A 20,375-nucleotide genomic window follows, 5' to 3' on the forward strand; every position below is an offset into this window, starting at 1 on the left:
TCGCCCTGCCATTCGGTCTTGCAACCGCCCCAAGAGTTTTCACGAAGATCATGGCTGCGCTGATGGCCATCTTGAGGGTCAGAAGCCTGGTTCTGTTTCCATACCTTGACGACCTCCTCATCAAGGCTCCCTGCTTTTCTCAGGCCCACGAAAGCCTGTCCATCGTTCTCGACACCCTAGTCCGTTTCGGGTGGCGGGTCAACCGGAAGAAGTCCTGCCTTATTCCTTCTCGGCGCATCATGTTTCTGGGCATGCTCTTCGACACTCGTCAGACGAAGATCTTCCCGAAGACTAGATCCATCCTTCGTCGGGACATACGTGTACTCCAGGGCCCTCGGTCTCCCTCCTTCCGATCGGCCATGAAGGTTTTGGGGAAGATGCTAGCAACATTGGAAGCGATCCCATTCGCCCAATTTCACTCGCGACCTCTTCAGCAAGCCATCCGGTCTCAGTGGAACAGGTCCATCTTCTCCCTGGACCGCCCGATCCGACTCTCTCCCCAGGCCAAACAGTCTCTCAACTGGTGGCTCACGTCACCTCTCGTCTGCCAGGGCCGGTCCTTCCTTCCAGTTCCCTGGCAGGTGGTGATGACGGACGCCAGCCTGCTCGGCTGGGGTGCGGTGTTTCGTCACCTGACTGTACAGAGCCGCTGGTTGACGCAGGAGGCAACCTTGTCGATCAATGTCCTCGTGATCCGGGCCATTTTCTGTCCCTTCGTCTCTGGGAAAGGATTCTCAGGGGTCTTCCAATACGAATCCAGATGGACAATGCCACGGCGGTGGCATATGTCAACCATCAAGGGGGGACTCGGAGCTCCTTGGCCGAGGCAACGGTTACAGTGATATCCGCGGTGCATATCCCCAGCGTGGGCAGTTGGGCCGCTGACTTCCTCAAACGCGAGGGCCTCGCGGCAGGGGAATGGTCCTTGCATCCGGAGGTCTTCCATCAGTTTTGTCTTCGATGGGGGACTCCGGATGTGGATCTCACGGCGTCTCGAATGAACAGGAAGGTTCCGCAGTTCATCTTCAGGTCTCGCGATCCTCGCAGTGGGTGTCGACGCTCTGGCCATTCCTTGGTCACAGTTCGTGCTGCCCTACCTGTTCCCACCCCTTCCATTACTTCCCAAACTGTTAAAGAAGATCAAAGCGGAAGGGGTGCCGGTCATTCCAATCGGTGGCTGTTGAGACCGCAGTTATAAGAGCGTCCGGCCTTTCGGACCGGGTTATTCACACCATGATTCAGGCTCGGAAGCCTTCGTCTTCCAGGATCTACTATCGTACCTGGAAGGCATCTATGTCCTTTTCCCTGCCTTCCATTTTGGCCTTCCTTCAGGCAGGACTGGATTCGGGCCTGGCTCTTAGTTCCCTGAAGGGCCAGGTCTCTGCGCTTTCCATCCTTTTTCAGAAGACTTTAGCTTCCCGACCACAGGTTAAGACCTCTCTTCAGGAGTGGCCCACACTGTTCCTCCGTACAGGGCCCCTGTGGATTCATGGGATTTAAACCTGGTACTGGACGTTCTGAGAGTTTCCCCCTTTGAGCCCTTCAGGGAGATTCCCCTGTCAGTCCTATCTTGGAAGGTGGCCCTTCTTGTGGCCATCTCTTCTATCCGCCGCGTTTCCGAGTTGGCGGCCCTGTCTTGCCGTTCTTGGTCATCCACCAGGACAAGGTGGTCTTCAGGCCTCCGCCTTCCTTTCTTCCCAAGGTGGTTTCCACCTCAACGAGGTCATCGTTCTTCCTTCCTTTTGTCCAGCTCCGACTCATCCTCTGGAGCGATCGTTGAACAAGCTGGACCTCGTCAAGGCAGTGAGGATCTACCTGGATAGAACGTCCGCTTTCCGGGAGACGGATTCTCCTTTTGTCATTCCTGATGGCCCGCGCAGAGACCAACAGGCTTCTTAGGCGACTATTGCTCGCTGGATCAGAACGGCAATTCTGGAGGCTTACCGGGTCAAGAACAGAGTGCCCCCTCCTGGGATCAAGGCTCACCCTACTCGGGCAGTCGGCGCCTCCTGGGCGGTGCACCACATGGCTTCCGCCCTACAGCTTTGCAAAGCGGCAACTTGGTCTTCCATCCACACGTTCGCCAAATTTTACAAGGTCCATATCTACGCTTCGGCGGATGCCAGCCTAGGCACAAGGATCTGGCAGGCGTCAGTGGTGAGTCCTCGGACCTGATGGAAGTCTGTTTTTCCCGCCCTAGGGACTCCTTTGGGACGTCCCATGGTTCCTGTGTCCCCCAATGAGAGGCGATAAAGAAAACAGGATTTTTGGTTGCTTACCGTAAAATCTGTTTCTTGGAGCCTCCATTGGGGGACACAGCTTCCTCCCAATATTTCTCAGTTCTCTATTTTATGTTCTATGACTGTTCTCACGTTTACAGTTCTCAAGTTTGTGGTTATGGTTTTCAACCTTGTTATTTATCTCCTACTGCTTTCTCACTAACTGAAGAGTATAATGCCAGTCGGTGGGGTGTACACTGCAGAGGAGGAGCTAACTTTTTATTTGCATAGTGTCAGCCTCCTAGTGGCAGCAGCATACACCCCATGGTTCCTGTGTCCCCCAATGGAGGCTCCAAGAAACAGATTTTACGGTAAGCAACCAAAAATCCTGTTTCTCCCACCCTGGGATGTAGTTGCTGTGGCCTGTACGTCGTTCCTTGAAACATGGTTGGTGTAATGTTCTTCTAGGCGGTCGGTAATGCTGCTCCTTTCTCACTGATCCAGCGTTGCTTTGCAGGCACACTCATGACCTGCGGATTCACCAGCTGCAGGTGCGGGTCAGCGGCTGGGAACAAGTCAGCCCTGTGTCTGTGGATAAAGTCGGGATATTCTTTCGCTATGCAGCTCCCGATAAGAACACTTCGTCCTCATCAGTAAGACACCATTATACAGAATTGTTTACAGTAAAATTGCATTAATCTGGCATTTCACAATATATATTTCTTTTTTGTTTGTAGGTCGGGAGTCCGATAAGCAGAACCAGTATCATACATCCTCATGTTTATGTAAGTCGGCCTATATCTACCGTCAGCTAATCTTTAAATGGGGTCCATCACTTCTCCTGACATATCTAAATCTTACACGTTTTAGCAAATACTTGTATTTTTATGTTCCCCTTTTATTCCTTTTGGAAATGTAGGAATAATTTGACAGCTGGGTCTTCCCATCCTCCTTGGTATCGAGTGTGTCCTATGGAGTCGCCTTAGGACCAATCACATTACTAGTTTTATTCTGCTTTCTCCACTTTTGCAGTTCTCGGCGCTCCCGCCGGTGCGCGTTGTGTTTGCTGTCACCATGGAAGGCAGTGCTCGTAAGGTGGTGACTGTGCGATCATCTCTCATTGTCAAAAACAAGCTGGAGATCCCAATGGAGCTTCGGCTCGACAGCCCGTCAGCCCCAGACAGTAAGTAGCTACGAGCGCTGACTGTTTGTATGCACCGATTCTGAATGTCATAGAGTAAACAGATTAAAAATAGTTTGAAACCAAGAGCTGCAAGTGCATTTTTTATTATCAGGCATTAGAAGGCACAGTGTGATGGCTTAGACAGACATGGACTGTGCAGCTTTCTAGTGTTTTATCTCATTCAGAGCTGGATTCACAGCTTCCCTGCTCAATACTTTTATATGATATCCTCCTTGCTGCTGCTTGTAATCAGGCACTATATTAGAGTAGGGACCCCTCATGTCTCTGTGTATACTATGTATGGAAGATGTCTTAGCAGCTAGTCTCCCTTCACTGACGCAGAGACAACTGAAAATTAGAGAGCGCTTGCAAACATTGGGGGACACAGGAAATCAAGGAGTGCCACCAGGAGGCTGACACTAAGGGAAAAAAAAGTCAGCTCCTCCTTAGCAGGTTACACCTTTCTACTGGAAGCAAGCTTCTCTGTGTAGCTAAGTGTCATGTAGGAGGCAGACACAGGCGTCCATCATACTCTTTGTATTTGCAGAGCCGGTGATTCTCCCTGCTGTGATGCCCGGAGATTCATTTGCGATTCCATTACATCTCACATCTTGGAGACTGCAAGCTCGACCTCGAGGGATGGGAGTGTTCTTCTGCAAAACGCCAATCCACTGGACAAATGTTACCAAGACCGGAGAAGTTTCCAGCAGTAAACGCGAGTGTCACTCCATGGACACGGAAAACAGCAGATATTTCAGGTGACAATAAGTGAGGCTTTATTATTGGGGGTGTCCTGTCATATAAAAGGCATCAATAACTGACCTTAGGACCTGTGACATAAGGTCTTGATTTTTTTACGTAAATGCCCATCTGGTTGAGATTTGGGAAATTCGAAGGCCAAGTCACCACTTTAAATCTTTAGCAGGTTTTTCATACAATTCCTGTATAATTTATGCAGTCCTGATTGTCAAGTTGTGCAATATTTTTTTCCTTTAAAATTTGTTTCAGGTTCTGCGTGGCTCTGAGGAAAGAAAACTATCCCGATTACATGCCATCAAATATCTTCTCAGACAGCGCTAAACAAATCTACAGACAGCCGGGCCATACCGTCTTCCTGCTGCCCACTGTGGTCATCTGCAACCTTCTGCCATGTGAGCTGAACTTTTACGTCAAAGGTACAGCCCTCCGAGGAACCTTAAAGTCTGGGAAAGAGATGGCCCTGCACACTGCGGATACATCGCAGAACTTTGAACTTGGTGAGTTCTTCTACTGCTATCACCTATCGTATAGGAACGGTTGGAAAGAATAGATGATTAGTAGTGTTGAGCGATACCGTCCGATACTTGAAAGTATCGGTATCGGATAGTATCGGCCGATACCCGAAAAATATCGGATATCGCCGATACCGATATCCGATACCAATACAAGTCAATGGGACATCAAGTATCGGAAGGTATTCTCATGGTTCCCAGGGTCTGAAGGAGAGGAAACTCTCCTTCAGGCCCTGGGATCCATAGGGATGTGTAAAATAAAGAATTAAAATAAAAAATATTGATATATTTACCTCTCCGGCGGCCCCTGAACTCAGCGCGGGTAACCGGCAGGCTTCTTTGTTCAAAATCAGCGCTTTTAGGACCTGAGAATCACGTCCCGGCTTCTGATTGGTCGCGGGCCGCCCATGTGACCGCCACGCGACCAATCACAAGCCGCAACGTCACCGCAAGCTATTAGCGCGCTCATTTTTGAAAAATGAGCGCGTTAATGACTTTCAAAGACGTAGCGGCTTGTGATTGGTCGCGGCCACGCGACCAATCACAAGCCGCGACGTCACCGCAAGCTATTTTTTTTTTTTTTTTAAACATAAATTTTTATTTACAAATTGTGTCAAGCATTACATCTTATTGACATTAAATTCTTAATAATTAACACAACGTTATGGGGATTAGGGAAGGGAAGAGGATAGGGGAAATGGTGACATTACAATAACTATCCAATCACATTCTCTATATGCAAATCTGCAAAGTCATTTAAGAACGGTATTTAAACGGAAAGATAACCAATTGTTCCATTTTTTCTGAAATTGAGCTATATTATTATTAGATGTAGCGATTATTTTTTCTGATAGGCAATTTTCGTTGATCAGTGATACGACCTCGGGCAGTGAGGGGCACCTGGAGTTTTTCCAGTAACTAGCAATTTTGAGTCTTGTTGCTACAATAATATGTACAATCACTGTACGGAACTCATAGGGAAACGAGTCCAAATCAATAGCGAGTAACGCCTGCTGTGCATTAAGATTCACCGGTATACCACAAATCTGGAACATCAGATGATCTATGGCTGCCCACAGACGTCTAATTCTGTCACAACTCCACCATATATGTAGCATGTCTGCACAGGGGTCTCCACACCTCCAGCACGTGTCTGGGGAACTGCAGAACATCCTGGACAATCTACTGGGAGTGAAATACCACCGATATAACAATTTCCTGGCGTTTTCTATGTGGTTAGTACATTTAGATTGGCTTCCAATAATTAAGAAGGATGCCCTCCACTGATCCGGTGTGAATGTGCAGTTTAGGTCTTTTTCCCACTTTTGCAGGTATGTAGTTAGAGAGGGCAGAGTATTCTCCAACATACAGTCGTAGCTTGTGGACAGCGCTCTAATCTGTGATGTCGGGTTCATCAGCATAGAGTAAAGTTTAGATGGCGGTGCAGGCATCTGTTTTTTCCTTTCAGTTAGGAAATGCCGGATCTGCAAATATTTGTAAAAATCCCTTTGAGGAACATTGTATTTATCTCTCAATGATGTAAAAGTAATTAATTCCTCCCCCTCATACAAGTTCCCAATTGAGGTGGTTTTGGGTAAATTCCAATTTTTGTGTTTGAGGTCCGGGATACAATGCTCCAGTGTCTCTATAGGAGCTTTGAGGAATGCGGTTTGTATAAGGCCTAATTTATTAGTCAACACACTCCATAGCTCCAGAGCCGCGTCTATTGTTGGGGACATTTTTAGGTTTCTATTAGGGACTTTAGTTTGATGTGCATGGTAAAAAGCTGAGACATTGGAGGTTCTCATCAAATGTTTTTCAATTGCTATCCAGTGCCGATCATCATCATTATTCCACATGAATCGTAACTGTTCGAATAATGCGGCCCTGTAGTACCGGACCACTGAGGGGCACCCCAGGCCACCCTTACTCATAGGGATGTAAAGCGTGTCCGCTTGGACTCTGGGTTTTCGCTCTTGCCAAATGTATTTTAAAATCATTGCTTGAATCTCTTTTAATATTTTCATTGGGAATATGATGGGGAGATTGCGGAACAAATACAGTATTTGTGGGAGAATGAACATTTTTACCGATGCAATCCTGCCCAGCCATGATAGTTCGTGTTTCTTCATACGTAACATGTCCGTTTGGATTTTCTTCCTTAGAGACTCATAATTCAATGATAGCATTTTATCTGCCGAGAGTGTCAGCCGAATACCCAAATACTCAATGTGGTCATTTTCCCACTTAAAAGGGTACTTATTCTCAAAGCTTTTGGGGTGTTTTGTGAGAGGGGTCAGGTTTAATACCTGGCATTTAGACACGTTCAGCTTATAATATGATATTTTAGTATATGAATCGATTACTTGCATTGCTGCCGGTAATGATTCTGTCGGGTTTGTTAACGCTAGAATGATGTCGTCAGCAAATAAGCCTATTTTGTGTTCCGTTTTATTCACCTGAATTCCTGATATCATCGAGTGTGATCTAATTTTCTGCGCTAGAGGCTCAATCACCAAAGCGAATATAAGGGGTGATAGCGGACACCCCTGTTTCGTCCCGTTAGTAATAGTAAACCTGTCCGACATCATTCCAGAGACAGAAACCGATGCTGATGGGTGAGAATATAGCAGAGTGATTGCTTTAGCAATATTACCCGTAAATCCGAATCTGGCCAGAACCTCAAACAGGTATCCCCAATGCACCCGATCGAACGCCTTCTCCGCGTCCAGGGATAGGAGCAGAGAAGGCGTCCGGTCGCTCCCCGCCACATGGATGAGGTCAATCATTCGTCTGGTGCCGTCCAATGTCTGTCTAGATTTGATAAATCCAACCTGGTCTCTGTGCACCAGGGAAGGGATTACATCGGAGAGTCTATTTGCTAAGATTTTGGAGTACAGCTTGAGGTCAGTATTTAGTAGGGATATTGGCCTGAAATTACTTGGATGATCGGGAGTTTTTCCTGGCTTGGGAAGAGGGACTATAGTCGCTTGTAACATTTCTTCTCGTATTTTGCCTGTTTCAAATATATTTTGGAAGACTAATAATAGATGTGGGGACAATATTTGGTTGAATAACTTCAAGTATTCATTAGTTATACCATCCGGTCCTGGGGATTTATTATTTTTTGTTGCCTGAATGGTTTGTTGGATTTCTTTTTGGCTTATAGGTTGATTTATTGCCATCAATTTATCCTCTGGGATTTGGGGTAAAGATATGCTATTCAGGAAATTATTAATTAGCTCAGCGTTGGGTTGTGGGATAAGGTTGTCGGTCTTGAGATTATAGAGTGAGGAGTAATATCTTGCGAAAGTATTCGCAATTTCTTTAGGGTTGTATATTTTGTTCTTTTGATCATCTTGTATGTGAGCTATTTTTTGCTTTGTTAATCTCGCTTTAATCTTATTGGCAAGTATTTTACTCGCCTTATTCCCCTGCCAATAATATTTAGCTTTATTCCTCCTCAAATTATGCTCATATTTATATTGGAATAGCTGATATAGTTCGTATCTTGCCTTTTGTAGTTTCCTATATACCGTGGGTGATGGGCTATGTTTATGGATGTTTTCCATTGTTGCTATATTTTCTTTATCGCCTCTCATTGGGGGACACAGGAACCATGGGTGTATGCTGCTGCCACTAGGAGGCTGACACTATGCAAATAAAAAAATTAGCTCCTCCTCTGCAGTGTACACCCCACCGACTGGCATTAAACTCTTCAGTTTAGCTTAGTGTCAGTAGGAGGTGGACACGGGTCTTTCATTAGACCCTTATCTACCTCAATGTGCGTCGTTTCTTTTCAGGTTTTCTTCCAGAGGGATACAGGGTGAGCAGTCACACCTGTAGTCCCACAATACGGACTATGAGTACGGCGTGTACTGCCACCCCGTATCCTCATAGATCCCTCTCCAGGACCAAGATCCTAGCACAGAAGCGTGCTCAGAAGTCCGGTCCTGGCTCCGTCCCCCACCCACTCGCCCACCAGAGGCTGTCGGTTGTGGAGACGAGGACGTCCATCAGCTCCCTGGACGTCTCATCCCCCTTTTAAGGTTAGTACCGGCGTGGGATTTTTTTGAGGTAAGTATTCCGGCGCCGCGTTTCCCCCCATCCCTTCCTAGAGTTTTCCTGGGGGTCTTACTAGGGGCTCCCTTATCCCGGGTCACTACTTGCTTGGATTCCCGCAGCACGACCTGGGCTTGCAGTTTCTGCAGACCTTCTCTTACGGACGCGGGGCCGTTATAGGCTGCCGCGCCGTTTGCCTACCAGTGTGGGCTCCGCGAATTCTCCTACCAGTCCTTCGGTAGGGGCCACTCTTCTCCCCGCGGCGCACTGCCTCTGCGCTGCGGTTTTCCAGGGTGCACACAGGCGCTGCGGCCCTGTCGGGCCGGCGCACCGCAGTTTTTGCCGGGGGCTCTCCGGCGCTGCCGCCCTGACAGGACGGCGCGCCGCGATTTCCGGGGGCACTCAGGCGCTGCGGCCCTGACAGACCGGCGCGCCGCTTCTTCCTGAGGCGCGCTGCTCTGGCGCCGCAGGGGGCTTCTCGGCAGCAGGGTTTCTCTCTAGCGGCGCAGCCTGGTAGGCTGCTGCGCCGCATTTCCGGCGCATCTTTCCGGCGCCGCGTTTTTTCCTCGGCCGCCGGCTCCTACTTTAGGCCCCGGCTTCCTCCGGGGCCTACTTCCGGTTTGCGCGCTCCCTCTCTTCCGGTCTGCGGGCGGGCTTCTTTCCCGCCCGACATATTTGTCCTGCCCACCGGCGCCTCCGTGGCTGGCTCCACCCACTTCCTCCAGGACTGAGTCACTCTTCTGGTGTGCACTCCGCAGCAGCACCTGCTCAGCCCCGCACGTGTTTTTTTTTTTTCTGTGAGCTCAGCGATCTGCGCAGAATACGGCCCCTCAGGACAGGAGTCCTCCGCTGACAAGTGGGACATCTTCCAGGACCGGGTCGTGAGTAGCTGCACTGCAGACTGACACCCTTCTCTGCCCCACTGTCCCCTAACCCACTGGCATCTTCAGGGATCTCTCAAAATGTCTTCTAAAGGGGGCCGCTCTCGTCCTCCTACTTCTTCATCTTCTGCCTTAGTCACGTACTTTGCATGTTCGTCCTGTAACAGCAAACTTCCCTCAGGTCAGTCCTCCCCGCTGTGTCAGTCCTGCAGCAACCCGATTGTTCCCACCGCCCAGGATCCCCCGGCTGTTCCGCCCGAGAGTGATCCCCCCATCCCAGGCTGGGCCGCCTCTCTGTCACAATCGGTGGCCGATTTAACACGGGTATCTCAAACCCTGGTGTCCGCGCTGGATCGGTTACCCTTGCAGACCCCTGCTGTGGCCAGCGGGTCGCAGGAACCGCCGCCCAAGCCCTCCTTGCTAAGCTACAAAAGGTCCAGACAGGAACGTCGGTCTGAGTCCTCTTCGCGTTCCATCTCGCCGCACGGCCTTCCGCCGCGGTTGGTGTCGCACCGTTCCTCCTCCCCTGAGTCAGGCGAGGCTTTATCTGATGCGCCCTCAGAGGAGATGTCGGAGTTGGATCCTAGCCAAATCGCCACCATGAGTGAGTCGGTCCAGAACCTCATTCGGGCTATAAACCAAACCTGTGGCATTAAGGATCCCTCTACGGAACCCGCAGATCAGGCGGTTTCGTTTAGACGGGCCAAACCACCTTCAAGATTTTTTGCCCCTCATCCTGAATTCGAGGAAATCCTGACCAGAGAGAGAGAGAATCCGACCAGACGTTTTCAGAGGGGAAAACGCCTGGGGGTGTTATATCCTTTTTCACCAGATCTTACCGCCAATTGGACGGCCTCTCCCTCGGTGGATCCACCTGTGTCCAGGCTGTCCACCAACACGGTGCTCCCACTGTCCGGCGGAGCGTCTCTGAAGGATTCTAACGACAGGGTTATAGAATCCTTCGCAAAATCTGCCTTCGAAGCGGCTTCAGCAGCGCTATGCCCGGCCTTTGCTTCCACTTGGGCCTCAAAATCCATCTCAAAATGGGCCAAGGATCTGCGGCGAGGTATCCTGGACGGGGCTCCTCCCGCGCAATTAGCGGAACTTGCCAACCAGATTTCCCACGCTGGTGAATACCTGGTTTCCGCCTCCCTGGATGTCGCGTCTTGTGCGGCTCAGGCTTCCAGCAATGCCGTTGCCATCCGCCGGACCGTTTGGCTCAAGGCCTGGCAGGCGGACTTGTCCTCCAAAAAGTCCCTCACTAGTCTGCCCTTCCAGGGCTCTCGTCTCTTTGGTTCCCAGCTGGACCAGATCATTAAGGACGCCACTGGGGGCACAAGTTCCCTTCTCCCCCAGGCTAAACCTCGTCGCCCTCCTCCTAGACGGCAGTTTCGCTCGTTCCGGCCTTTTCGTCGCTTCGCTGCGTCAAACTCCTTTTCCCAGCAGCAACAGAGGCCACAGGCACGTCAAGAGAAGAAGGCGGTGTCCTTCAGGCCCACTCCGTCCTGGCGTCCTCGCTATTCCCAGGGTAGATCGTCCAGGCCCAGGACTGGAAGATCCACTTCCGCATGACTCTCGGCAAGACTCCAGCCCAACTCCCAGGTTGGGGGGCCGTCTTCTCCGTTTCAGGGACGTCTGGATTTCCGCAGTAGAGGATGCATGGGTCAGGGAAGTTGTGTCTTCGGGATACAAAATAGAGTTCGCCTCCCGACCCAGAGATCGTTTCTTCCAATCTCGTCCTCCAAAAGATCCCGCTTTGGTTCCGGGCTTCTTCGCAGCCATCGCTTCTCTGCTCAAATCCGGGGTAATCGTTCCCGTCCCAGAAAAGGAACGGTACACGGGTTTCTACTCGAACCTCTTTGTGGTACCGAAAAAAGACGGCAAGGTTCGTCCCATTCTGGACCTCAAATTGTTGAACAGGAGGGTTCGCCTGAGACACTTCAGGATGGAATCCCTTCGTTCAGTAATTGCTTCCATGGAGGCTCAGGAATTTCTATGCTCTATAGATATCCAGGACGCCTACCTACATGTTCCAATATTTCCCGGACATCACCGTTTCCTGCGCTTCGCAGTGCAACAAGATCATTTTCAGTTCGTCGCCCTGCCGTTCGGTCTCGCAACCGCGCCAAGGGTGTTCACGAAAATCATGGCGGCGCTGATGGCCATTTTGAGAGTCAGAGGCTTGGTTCTGTTTCCATACCTCGACGACATCCTCATCAAGGCTCCGTCCTTTGCTCAGGCCCACGAAAGCTTGTCCATTGTTCTCGACACCTTATCCCGTTTCGGATGGCTGGTCAACCGGAAGAAGTCCTGCCTTATTCCTTCTCAGCGCATCATCTTTCTGGGCATGCTCTTCGACACTCGTCAGTCCAGAGTCTTCCTTCCCAAGGACAAGAGATCCACCCTTTGTCGGGACATTCTCTTGCTCCAGGGTCCTCGGCCTCCCTCCCTCCGATCGGCCATGAAGGTTCTGGGGAGGATGGTAGCTACCTTGGAAGCGATTCCCTTCGCCCAATTCCATTCTCGACCCCTTCAGCAAGCCATTCTGTCTCAGTGGGACAGGTCGGTCTTCTCCCTGGATCGGCCGATCAGACTCTCCTTTCGGGTCAAGCGGTCTCTCAACTGGTGGCTGACGTCTCCTCTCATCTCCCAGGGCAGGTCCTTCCTTCCGGTTCACTGGCAGGTGGTGACAACGGATGCCAGCCTGATCGGCTGGGGTGCGGTTTTTCGCCACCTGACGGTTCAGGGCCGTTGGTCGCTGCAGGAGTCCGCGCTGCCGATCAACGTCCTCGAAATTCGGGCCATCTTTCTGTCCCTCCGCCATTGGGAAAGGATTCTCAGGGGCCTTCCAGTCCGGATCCAGACGGACAATGCCACGGCTGTGGCATATGTCAACCATCAGGGGGGGACTCGGAGCTCCTTGGCCCTTGCCGAGGTGTCCAAGATCCTCCTTTGGGCAGAGGCAACGGTTCCGGTGATATCCGCGGTGCATATCCCCGGCGTAGAAAACTGGGCCGCCGACTTCCTCAGCCGCGAGGGTCTCGCGGCGGGGGAATGGTCCCTGCATCCGGAGGTCTTCCATCAGATTTGTCTTCGATGGGGAACTCCGGATGTGGATCTCACGGCGTCTCGGATCAACAGGAAGGTTCCACAATTCGTCTCCAGGTCACGCGATCCTCTCGCAGTGGGCGTCGATGCTCTGGCCATTCCTTGGTCACAGTTCGAGATGCCCTATCTGTTCCCACCCCTTCCATTACTTCCCAAGCTGTTGAAGAAGATCAAAGCGGAAGGGGTGCCGGTCATCCTGATCGCCCCGGATTGGCCCAGGAGAGCTTGGTTCGCGGAGCTCGTCAACCTTCTCGCGGACGCTCCCTGGTGCCTTCCAGACAGGCCCGATCTGCTGTCCCAGGGTCCGATCTGCCACCCGAATTCTCGGTCGCTCAGTTTAACGGCGTGGCTGTTGAGACCGCGGTTCTAAGAGCGTCCGGCCTTTCGGACCGGGTCATTCACACCATGATTCTGGCTCGGAAGCCTTCGTCTTCCAGGATCTACTACCGCACCTGGAAGGCCTACTTCCGTTGGTGCGAGTCCAACCGCGTGCCGCCTATGGTTTTTTCCCTGCCTTCTCTTTTGGCCTTCCTTCAGGCAGGACTGGATTCGGGCCTGGCTCTTAGTTCCCTGAAGGGTCAGGTCTCTGCGCTTTCCATCCTCTTTCAGAAGACCTTGGCCTCTCGGCCACAGGTTAAGACCTTCTTTCAGGGGGTAGCCCACGCCGTCCCGCCGTACAGGGCCCCTGTGGAGGCATGGGACCTAAACCTGGTACTGGACGTTTTGAAGGTTTCTCCCTTTGAACCTCTTAGGGAGATTCCTCTATCAGTGTTATCTTGGAAGGTGGCCTTTCTTGTGGCCATCACGTCCATTCGCCGCGTTTCCGAGCTGGCGGCACTGTCTTGCCGCCCTCCGTTTTTGGTCATTCACCAGGACAAGGTGGTCTTCCGACCTCCACCTTCTTTTCTTCCTAAGGTGGTTTCCACCTTCCACCTCAACGAGGACATCGTTCTACCTTCCTTTTGTCCAGCTCCGACTCATCCTCTGGAGCGATCGTTGAACAAGCTGGACCTAGTCAGGGCAGTGAGGATTTATCTGGATAGAACATCCTCTTTCCGGAAGTCGGATTCATTTTTCGTCATTCCGGATGGCACGCGCAGAGGCCAGCCGGCTTCTAAAGCGACTATTGCTCGCTGGATCAGAACGGCAATTTTGGAGGCTTACCGGGTCAAGAACAGAGTGCCCCCTCCTGGGATTAAGGCTCACTCTACCCGGGCAGTCGGCGCCTCCTGGGCGGTGCACCACAGGGCTTCCGCCCTACAGCTTTGCAAAGCGGCAACTTGGTCTTCCATCCACACGTTCGCCAAATTTTACAAGGTCCATACCTACGCATCGGCAGGCGGCAGTGGTGAGTCCTCTGACCTGATGGAAGTCTGTTTTCCCGCCCTTGGGACTGCTTTGGGACGTCCCATGGTTCCTGTGTCCCCCAATGAGAGGCGATAAAGAAAACAGGATTTTTGGTTGCTTACCGTAAAATCTGTTTCTTGAAGCCTCCATTGGGGGACACAGCACCCTCCCAATGTTTTTGTTATATGTTCTCTGACTGTTCTCACGTTTACAGTTCTCAAGTTTGTGGTTATGGTTTTTCAACCTTGTTCTTTCTCCTACTGCTTTCTCACTAACTGAAGAGTTTAATGCCAGTCGGTGGGGTGTACACTGCAGAGGAGGAGCTAATTTTTTTATTTGCATAGTGTCAGCCTCCTAGTGGCAGCAGCATACACCCATGGTTCCTGTGTCCCCCAATGGAGGCTTCAAGAAACAGATTTTACGGTAAGCAACCAAAAATCCTGTTTTTATTGAGCTCTTCTATTTGTCGCATTCTCAATTTTTTGTGTTGCGTTGCTATCTGTATTAGCCGCCCTCTTATATAGGCCTTGTGGGCGCACCACACTGTGGTCGGGGATATGTCAGGGGTACTATTGATATCAAAAAATTCCTGGAGAAGGTCGTTAAGTTGGGATTTAATATTATCTGAGGCTATTAAGAAGTTATTAATTCTCCACGGAGAATAAGTTAAATTATTGTACGTCTCTTTAATTTGGCATGTTACAGGAGCGTGGTCCGACCAGGTTATGTTCCCAATTTTTGCTGATTGTATATTTTGTAGGAGCCATTTATCCACTACTATTAGATCTATTCTTGAATATACTTTATGTGGGTGGGAGTAATATGTATAATCCCTTTCAGAAGCATGAAGGACCCTCCACGTGTCATACAATTCTTCTGATATAAGACACTGGGACAGCGCATGGGATTGGGACTTTTTCTTTGAGCACCAAGATTTGTCTATGTTGGGGATCGGGACGAGGTTAAAATCTCCACAGATTAGCAGGGATCCTTGTTTTATTTTGGATAATTTAGTTATGAGGTCTTTAATAAAAGTGATTTGACCTGTATTGGGTGCATATATAGATGCAATTGTATACACCTTGTTATTGATGCTACATATCAATATTACATATCTGCCTTCATCATCCAGAACGCTATCAACAAGCTGGAACGCTACAGTGTCTTTTATTGCAATCGCTACCCCTCTCTTCTTTTTCGCCGCATATGACACATAGATATGGGGGTAATTTTTATGTTGTAGTCTATGGGTATCATCACGATTTAAATGAGTTTCTTGGACACATAGTATCTCCGCTTTGAGTGCCTGGGCTTCCTTCCATAATAACGATCTCTTGAAAGGGCTGTTTAGGCCTTTCACATTAATGCTAGATATTTGAAATACCATCAGTTACAAAAAAGAAAAAAAAATTCAATCAGTCACCAGATACAGGATAATAATAAGGGAAACAAAGGGGTTAAAGTAATTAACAACAACCAGAACAAGTACAACTTGTACAACTCAGAGTCCGGTTCTATGTGAACCAACTGGATAGTCGTTCCTATCCAGTATTAAAGGGGGGGAGAGAATAGAAAAAACGAAAGCAATATTCTCATGCCCCTTCAACCTGCCAGCCAGGCAAAAAAATAACAGTGTGGTGTCCTGGCATAGGCACACAGGGGATACATATGGTAACAGAGTACTTGCGTGAGAATCAGGTCCATTCTTTGTTCAGTGTCGGGGGTCTTTTCTTTAGTGGGGAGCTGGTATCTTCATCCACTGATGTCAGGGACCATTCCTGGAGCAGGGTCATGGCCTCTCTGGGAGACGCAAGGACGTGAGAAGTTCCGTTTTTCGTCACGATGAGCTTTACTGGATATCCCCACTTGTAGACAATACTGTTGTCCCGTAGAATCTTGGTTGCGGATGAGAATTCTCGCCTCCTGTTCAGGGTTGTCGCAGACAAGTCGGTGAACACCAGAATGTTCCGGAATCTTTCTGGAAGTTCTTGCTTTGCTGACGCTGACTTGGTCACTGCCTCCTTGAAATGGTAGAAGTGCAGCCTGGCTATCACGTCTCGCGGTGCGGAGCTGGGAGCAGACTTTGGTTTGGGGATCCGATGTGCCCTGTCAATCAGCAGGTCCCTCTGTTCTGCTGACGGCACCAGAATTGTGAAGAAGTCCATTAGAAACTCCTTTAGTGTATCCGCTGACACACTCTCAGGGATTCCTCTGAAACGTAGGTTATTGCGCCTGGATCGGTCTTCTAGGTCTGCAAGCTTCAGTTTTAGGGCCATGATTTCTTCGTCCGCTTCATTATGCGCGTCTACTAGTTGGTTGTGCGCCGTAGTATATTCCTCCAGTTTCCCCTCTATGTGTGAGGTTCTGTCGCCAATCTGCGTTATTTCTTTATGTAGCTCAGTGAAAGCCGTTGTGATATCAGTATGAATGGCTTGCTTCAGGTCTCCCAGCAGGGATTTGAGTGTGGCTACAGTGACAGGGGCAGAATTGGGATCTGTAATAGGAGAGTCTGAGGAGACGGTCAGGGCTGTGTTTAGTGGCTGTAAATCTTCAGGCTCTGAACCTTCAGCATTCCTAGCAGGGGGGAAAAGCAGGGCCTGCAGCGTTGGTGAATAGCTCTGTGTGCTCAGGGATCTTTCAGTTTTGCTGGGAGTTTGGGGCTGGTGGAGTGATTCACTGTGCAGCTCTGACCTTTGCTTCACACTGCTATCACTCCTGCTGCTGCCGGCGGCCGCGTGGTGAGAGTTGCGGTCGCCATCTTGGATCCAACTACCCATCGCTTCAAAGACCTGGACCCTGCTGGGCGCCTGCCCCCTCCTTCTCCCTCGCTTCATTCGTGGAGTGCACCACCGCCTGGCTTATCTTATCTTCAGATCTGACCTCCTCCGGTCACCTCACTGTGCTTTGGGCCGCTTATGATAGCTGGTGGTTAGGGAGCTCGAGCCTTGCACGTCCGCTCAGCTCCACATCCGGTCACGCCCCCCCACCGCAAGCTATTAACGCGCTCATTTTTAAAAATGAGCGCGTTAATGGCTTTCAAAGACGTAGCGGCTTTGAAAGCCATTAACGCGCTCATTTTTAAAAATGAGCGCGTTAATAGCTTGCGGTGACATCCGGCTTGTGATTGGTCGCGGCCACGCGACCAATCACAAGCCGCTACGTCTTTGAAAGCCATTAACGCGCTCATTTTTAAAAATGAGTGCGTTAATAGCTTGCGGTGACGTCGCGGCTTGTGATTGGTCGCGTGGCCGCGACCAATCACAAGCCGCTACGTCTTTGAAAGTCATTAACGCGCTCATTTTTCAAAAATGAGCGCGCTAATAGCTTTCGGTGACGTCGCGGCTTGTGATTGGTCGCGTGGCGGTCACATGGGCGGCCCGCGACCAATCAGAGGCCGGGACGTGATTCTCAGGTCCTAAAAGCGCTGATTTTGAACAACGAAGCCTGCCGGTTACCCGCGCTGAGTCCAGGGGCCGCCGGAGAGGTAAATATATCAATATTTTTTATTTTAATTCTTTATTTTACACATCTCTATGTATCCGATACCGATACCCGATACCACAAAAGTATCGGATCTCGGTATCGGAATTCCGATACCGCAAGTATCGGCCGATACCCGATACTTGCGGTATCGGAATGCTCAACACTAATGATTAGCAATGGGAAAACTTATAAATGTGAAAATTTGTAAGTCGAAAACTGGAATGGAGCAGAATTTAATTTTAAAATAAAAAAGCTATCTAAATACATCTACAATGGGCTAAGAGTAGCCCGTGAAGCTTCCTTGTGGACCCGTTTTTTTAAAAAGTTTTTGATTAGGTTGCAGCATTATTATATACCCTCTGTTTTCCTTATATATCTTTGTTCTCACCTTGTAAGAATTGTCAATCAGTCATACGTATCCTACAGTGGCCTATTTTACCTCCAATTTTCCACTCATTGGTCTGTATCTCAAGTGACTAATCTATGCCATACTTTTCGTACTATAAGACAGACTTTTTAGCAAGAAAAATGCCTTGCTAAAAAGTGAATGCGTCTTACATCACATTCGGCTTCCTTTGTGATCGAGAGGATCATTCATATAGCATCCTTCCCTGTCACTAGAGAGAACCCTTGCACGGTTATTTTGTCTGTGACCGACCCTGATCTGTCTGATCAGTGCAGGGCAGTAGAGGAAGCAGATTGGGATCAGCATATTATCACCATTGGCTTCTGTTGGTTCCATCATACAATAGGACAGCAGTGAAGGAAATCTGAAGTTTTAGTTAGTAGGACATTTCATGATCTCAGATGATGCCTGGAAACAAAGTGTGGGCAAGCAGAGCTGTGTGTGTACTGCAGAGCTATGTCTGTATGTGTACTGGTCTCTCAACAAAGCGATGTGTGTGTGTCTACTGTGTGTGCAGCAGTGTTGTGTCTGTTGCAGAGCCGTGTGTATATAAAATGTGCATACTGCAGAGCTCTCAGTGTATGCTGTATGAGCATCAATATTTATGTACATTCTGCAGAGCTGTGTTAGTGTATGTTGTGGATGCTGCAGAGCTGTGTGAGTGTATAGCGTGGATTCTGCAGAGCTGTGTGAGAGTCAGTCTACAGACAGCATGGAATGAATCCAGCTGTCTGTACAATGAGAAGAGTTAGCGGAGGGGTGGCAAGTGACATGGGAGACCGGCCTGCAGCTTCCAACATGGCAGACAATCTGAGAGATCTGCACTAGAGAGGGGAAGGATCCACAAAAGTACCAGACCTCAGTGATCTGTGGCATTAGTTACTTTTTTTTTTTTAAAGTGTCTCTCATATTTTAACAGGAATCGCGGTGGAAAATTTTCAACACTGCAAGGAGCTGCTGATCCCACCTGGGACCCAGAACTACATAGTCAGGATGCGGCTTTACGACGCCAACAAGAGACAGCTCAACCTCACCATACGCATCATGTGCCGGGCAGAGGGCTCCTTGAAGATATTTATTTCTGCTCCTTATTGGCTGATTAATAAAACAGGTTAGTTGTTGGCGTCACTAATCAATTATTACGTGGGTGGTGCCAGAAATTTTATCACTAGCATCCGGATTTACAGGATTAGTTACTGTAGAAATACAAAAGGCCACGTACACTTGTGGTTCTCAAACGTATTGGGAATTATTTCACAAGCGAAGATGATCATTGCAAATATTTGCGTCACATCACACTTCATTACATTTGATCCCTTTTTTGGTGTCATTTACATAATTTCTGCAGTTCTCTCGCCCTAGCATCATCGTTCCCCCGCTGCAGCCCTAATTGTACAATTCCTGTTCTCAGAAATACATTTATAAACTTTGCACACTCTTATTCCATTCATTTCTATGATTCCGTAAACACAACTGTGTTACACTTTCTTTTATTGTTGATCCTAATGTATTGCATCTCTGGTATGACAGTTCTCCCAAGGGGTTCTGCAGCAGATGTGGCCATTGGGTGTTATGTGCACCACAACGTTTAACCCTTTGAGGTGCTTATAGACTTTGGGATCCTTTTGCAGGTTTGCCGTTGATTTTTAGACAGGACAACGCCAAGACAGATGCTGCCGGCCAGTTTGAAGAACATGAACTTGCTCGGAGTCTGAGTCCACTTTTATTCTGTTACTCAGATAAGGAGCAGCCAAACCTGTAAGAGAATTGTTTAAGTTATTCATATCTTTATATTTCATGTCTTACTAATACAGTGGCTTGCGGAAGTATTCACTTTCCTTGCTTTTTGCCTATTTTGTTACATTACAGCCTATGTTTAAATATTTTTGTAATCCGATTTGTGTGTGATTCAGCAGCACTAAATAGTCTAACTTGGTGAAGTGAGAAAAATATAGACATAAATTAAATTTATGGGATCAAATAACTAAAAATTGGCATGTGCATATGTATTCACCCCTTTTGCAATGAAGCCCTTAAACATTTCTGGTGCAAGCAATTCCCTCCATAAGTCCCATGATTAGTGACAGGAAGACCACCTGTGTGCAATCTAAGTATCACACATCTGTCACTATATACACTTTACCTTTTCTAAAAGGCCACAGAAGCTGCAACACCATTAACAAGAGGCTCTACTAACCAAACACCATGAAGACCAAGGAGATCTCCAAACAACACCGTGAGGCCCAATGAGATCTCCAAACAACACCATGAAGACCAAGGAGATCTCCAAACAACACCATGAAGACCAAGGAGATCTCCACAAACAACACCATGAAGACCAAGGAGATCTCCAAACAACACCATGAAGACCAAGGAGATCTCCAAACAACACCATGAAGACCAAGGAGATCTCCA

General features: G+C 49.0%; 1 protein-coding gene across 2 annotated transcripts in view; it reads left to right on the forward strand.

Moving 5' to 3' along the window:
* The window catches only part of VPS13D (vacuolar protein sorting 13 homolog D), a 292,394-nt gene that overhangs the window by 149,623 nt on the left and 122,396 nt on the right, over positions 1-20,375 (forward strand). For both annotated transcript variants that reach the window (XM_069741463.1, XM_069741464.1), the window contains 7 exons: positions 2,737-2,872; positions 2,957-3,004; positions 3,252-3,402; positions 3,950-4,160; positions 4,411-4,658; positions 18,880-19,071; positions 19,592-19,718. In XM_069741463.1, coding sequence (XP_069597564.1) covers positions 2,737-2,872; positions 2,957-3,004; positions 3,252-3,402; positions 3,950-4,160; positions 4,411-4,658; positions 18,880-19,071; positions 19,592-19,718 — 1,113 coding nt within the window. The remainder of the gene's footprint in view (positions 1-2,736; positions 2,873-2,956; positions 3,005-3,251; positions 3,403-3,949; positions 4,161-4,410; positions 4,659-18,879; positions 19,072-19,591; positions 19,719-20,375) is intronic.

This window comes from Ranitomeya imitator, chromosome 10 (genome assembly GCF_032444005.1).
Source record: "Ranitomeya imitator isolate aRanImi1 chromosome 10, aRanImi1.pri, whole genome shotgun sequence".
NCBI lineage: Eukaryota > Metazoa > Chordata > Amphibia > Anura > Dendrobatidae > Ranitomeya > Ranitomeya imitator.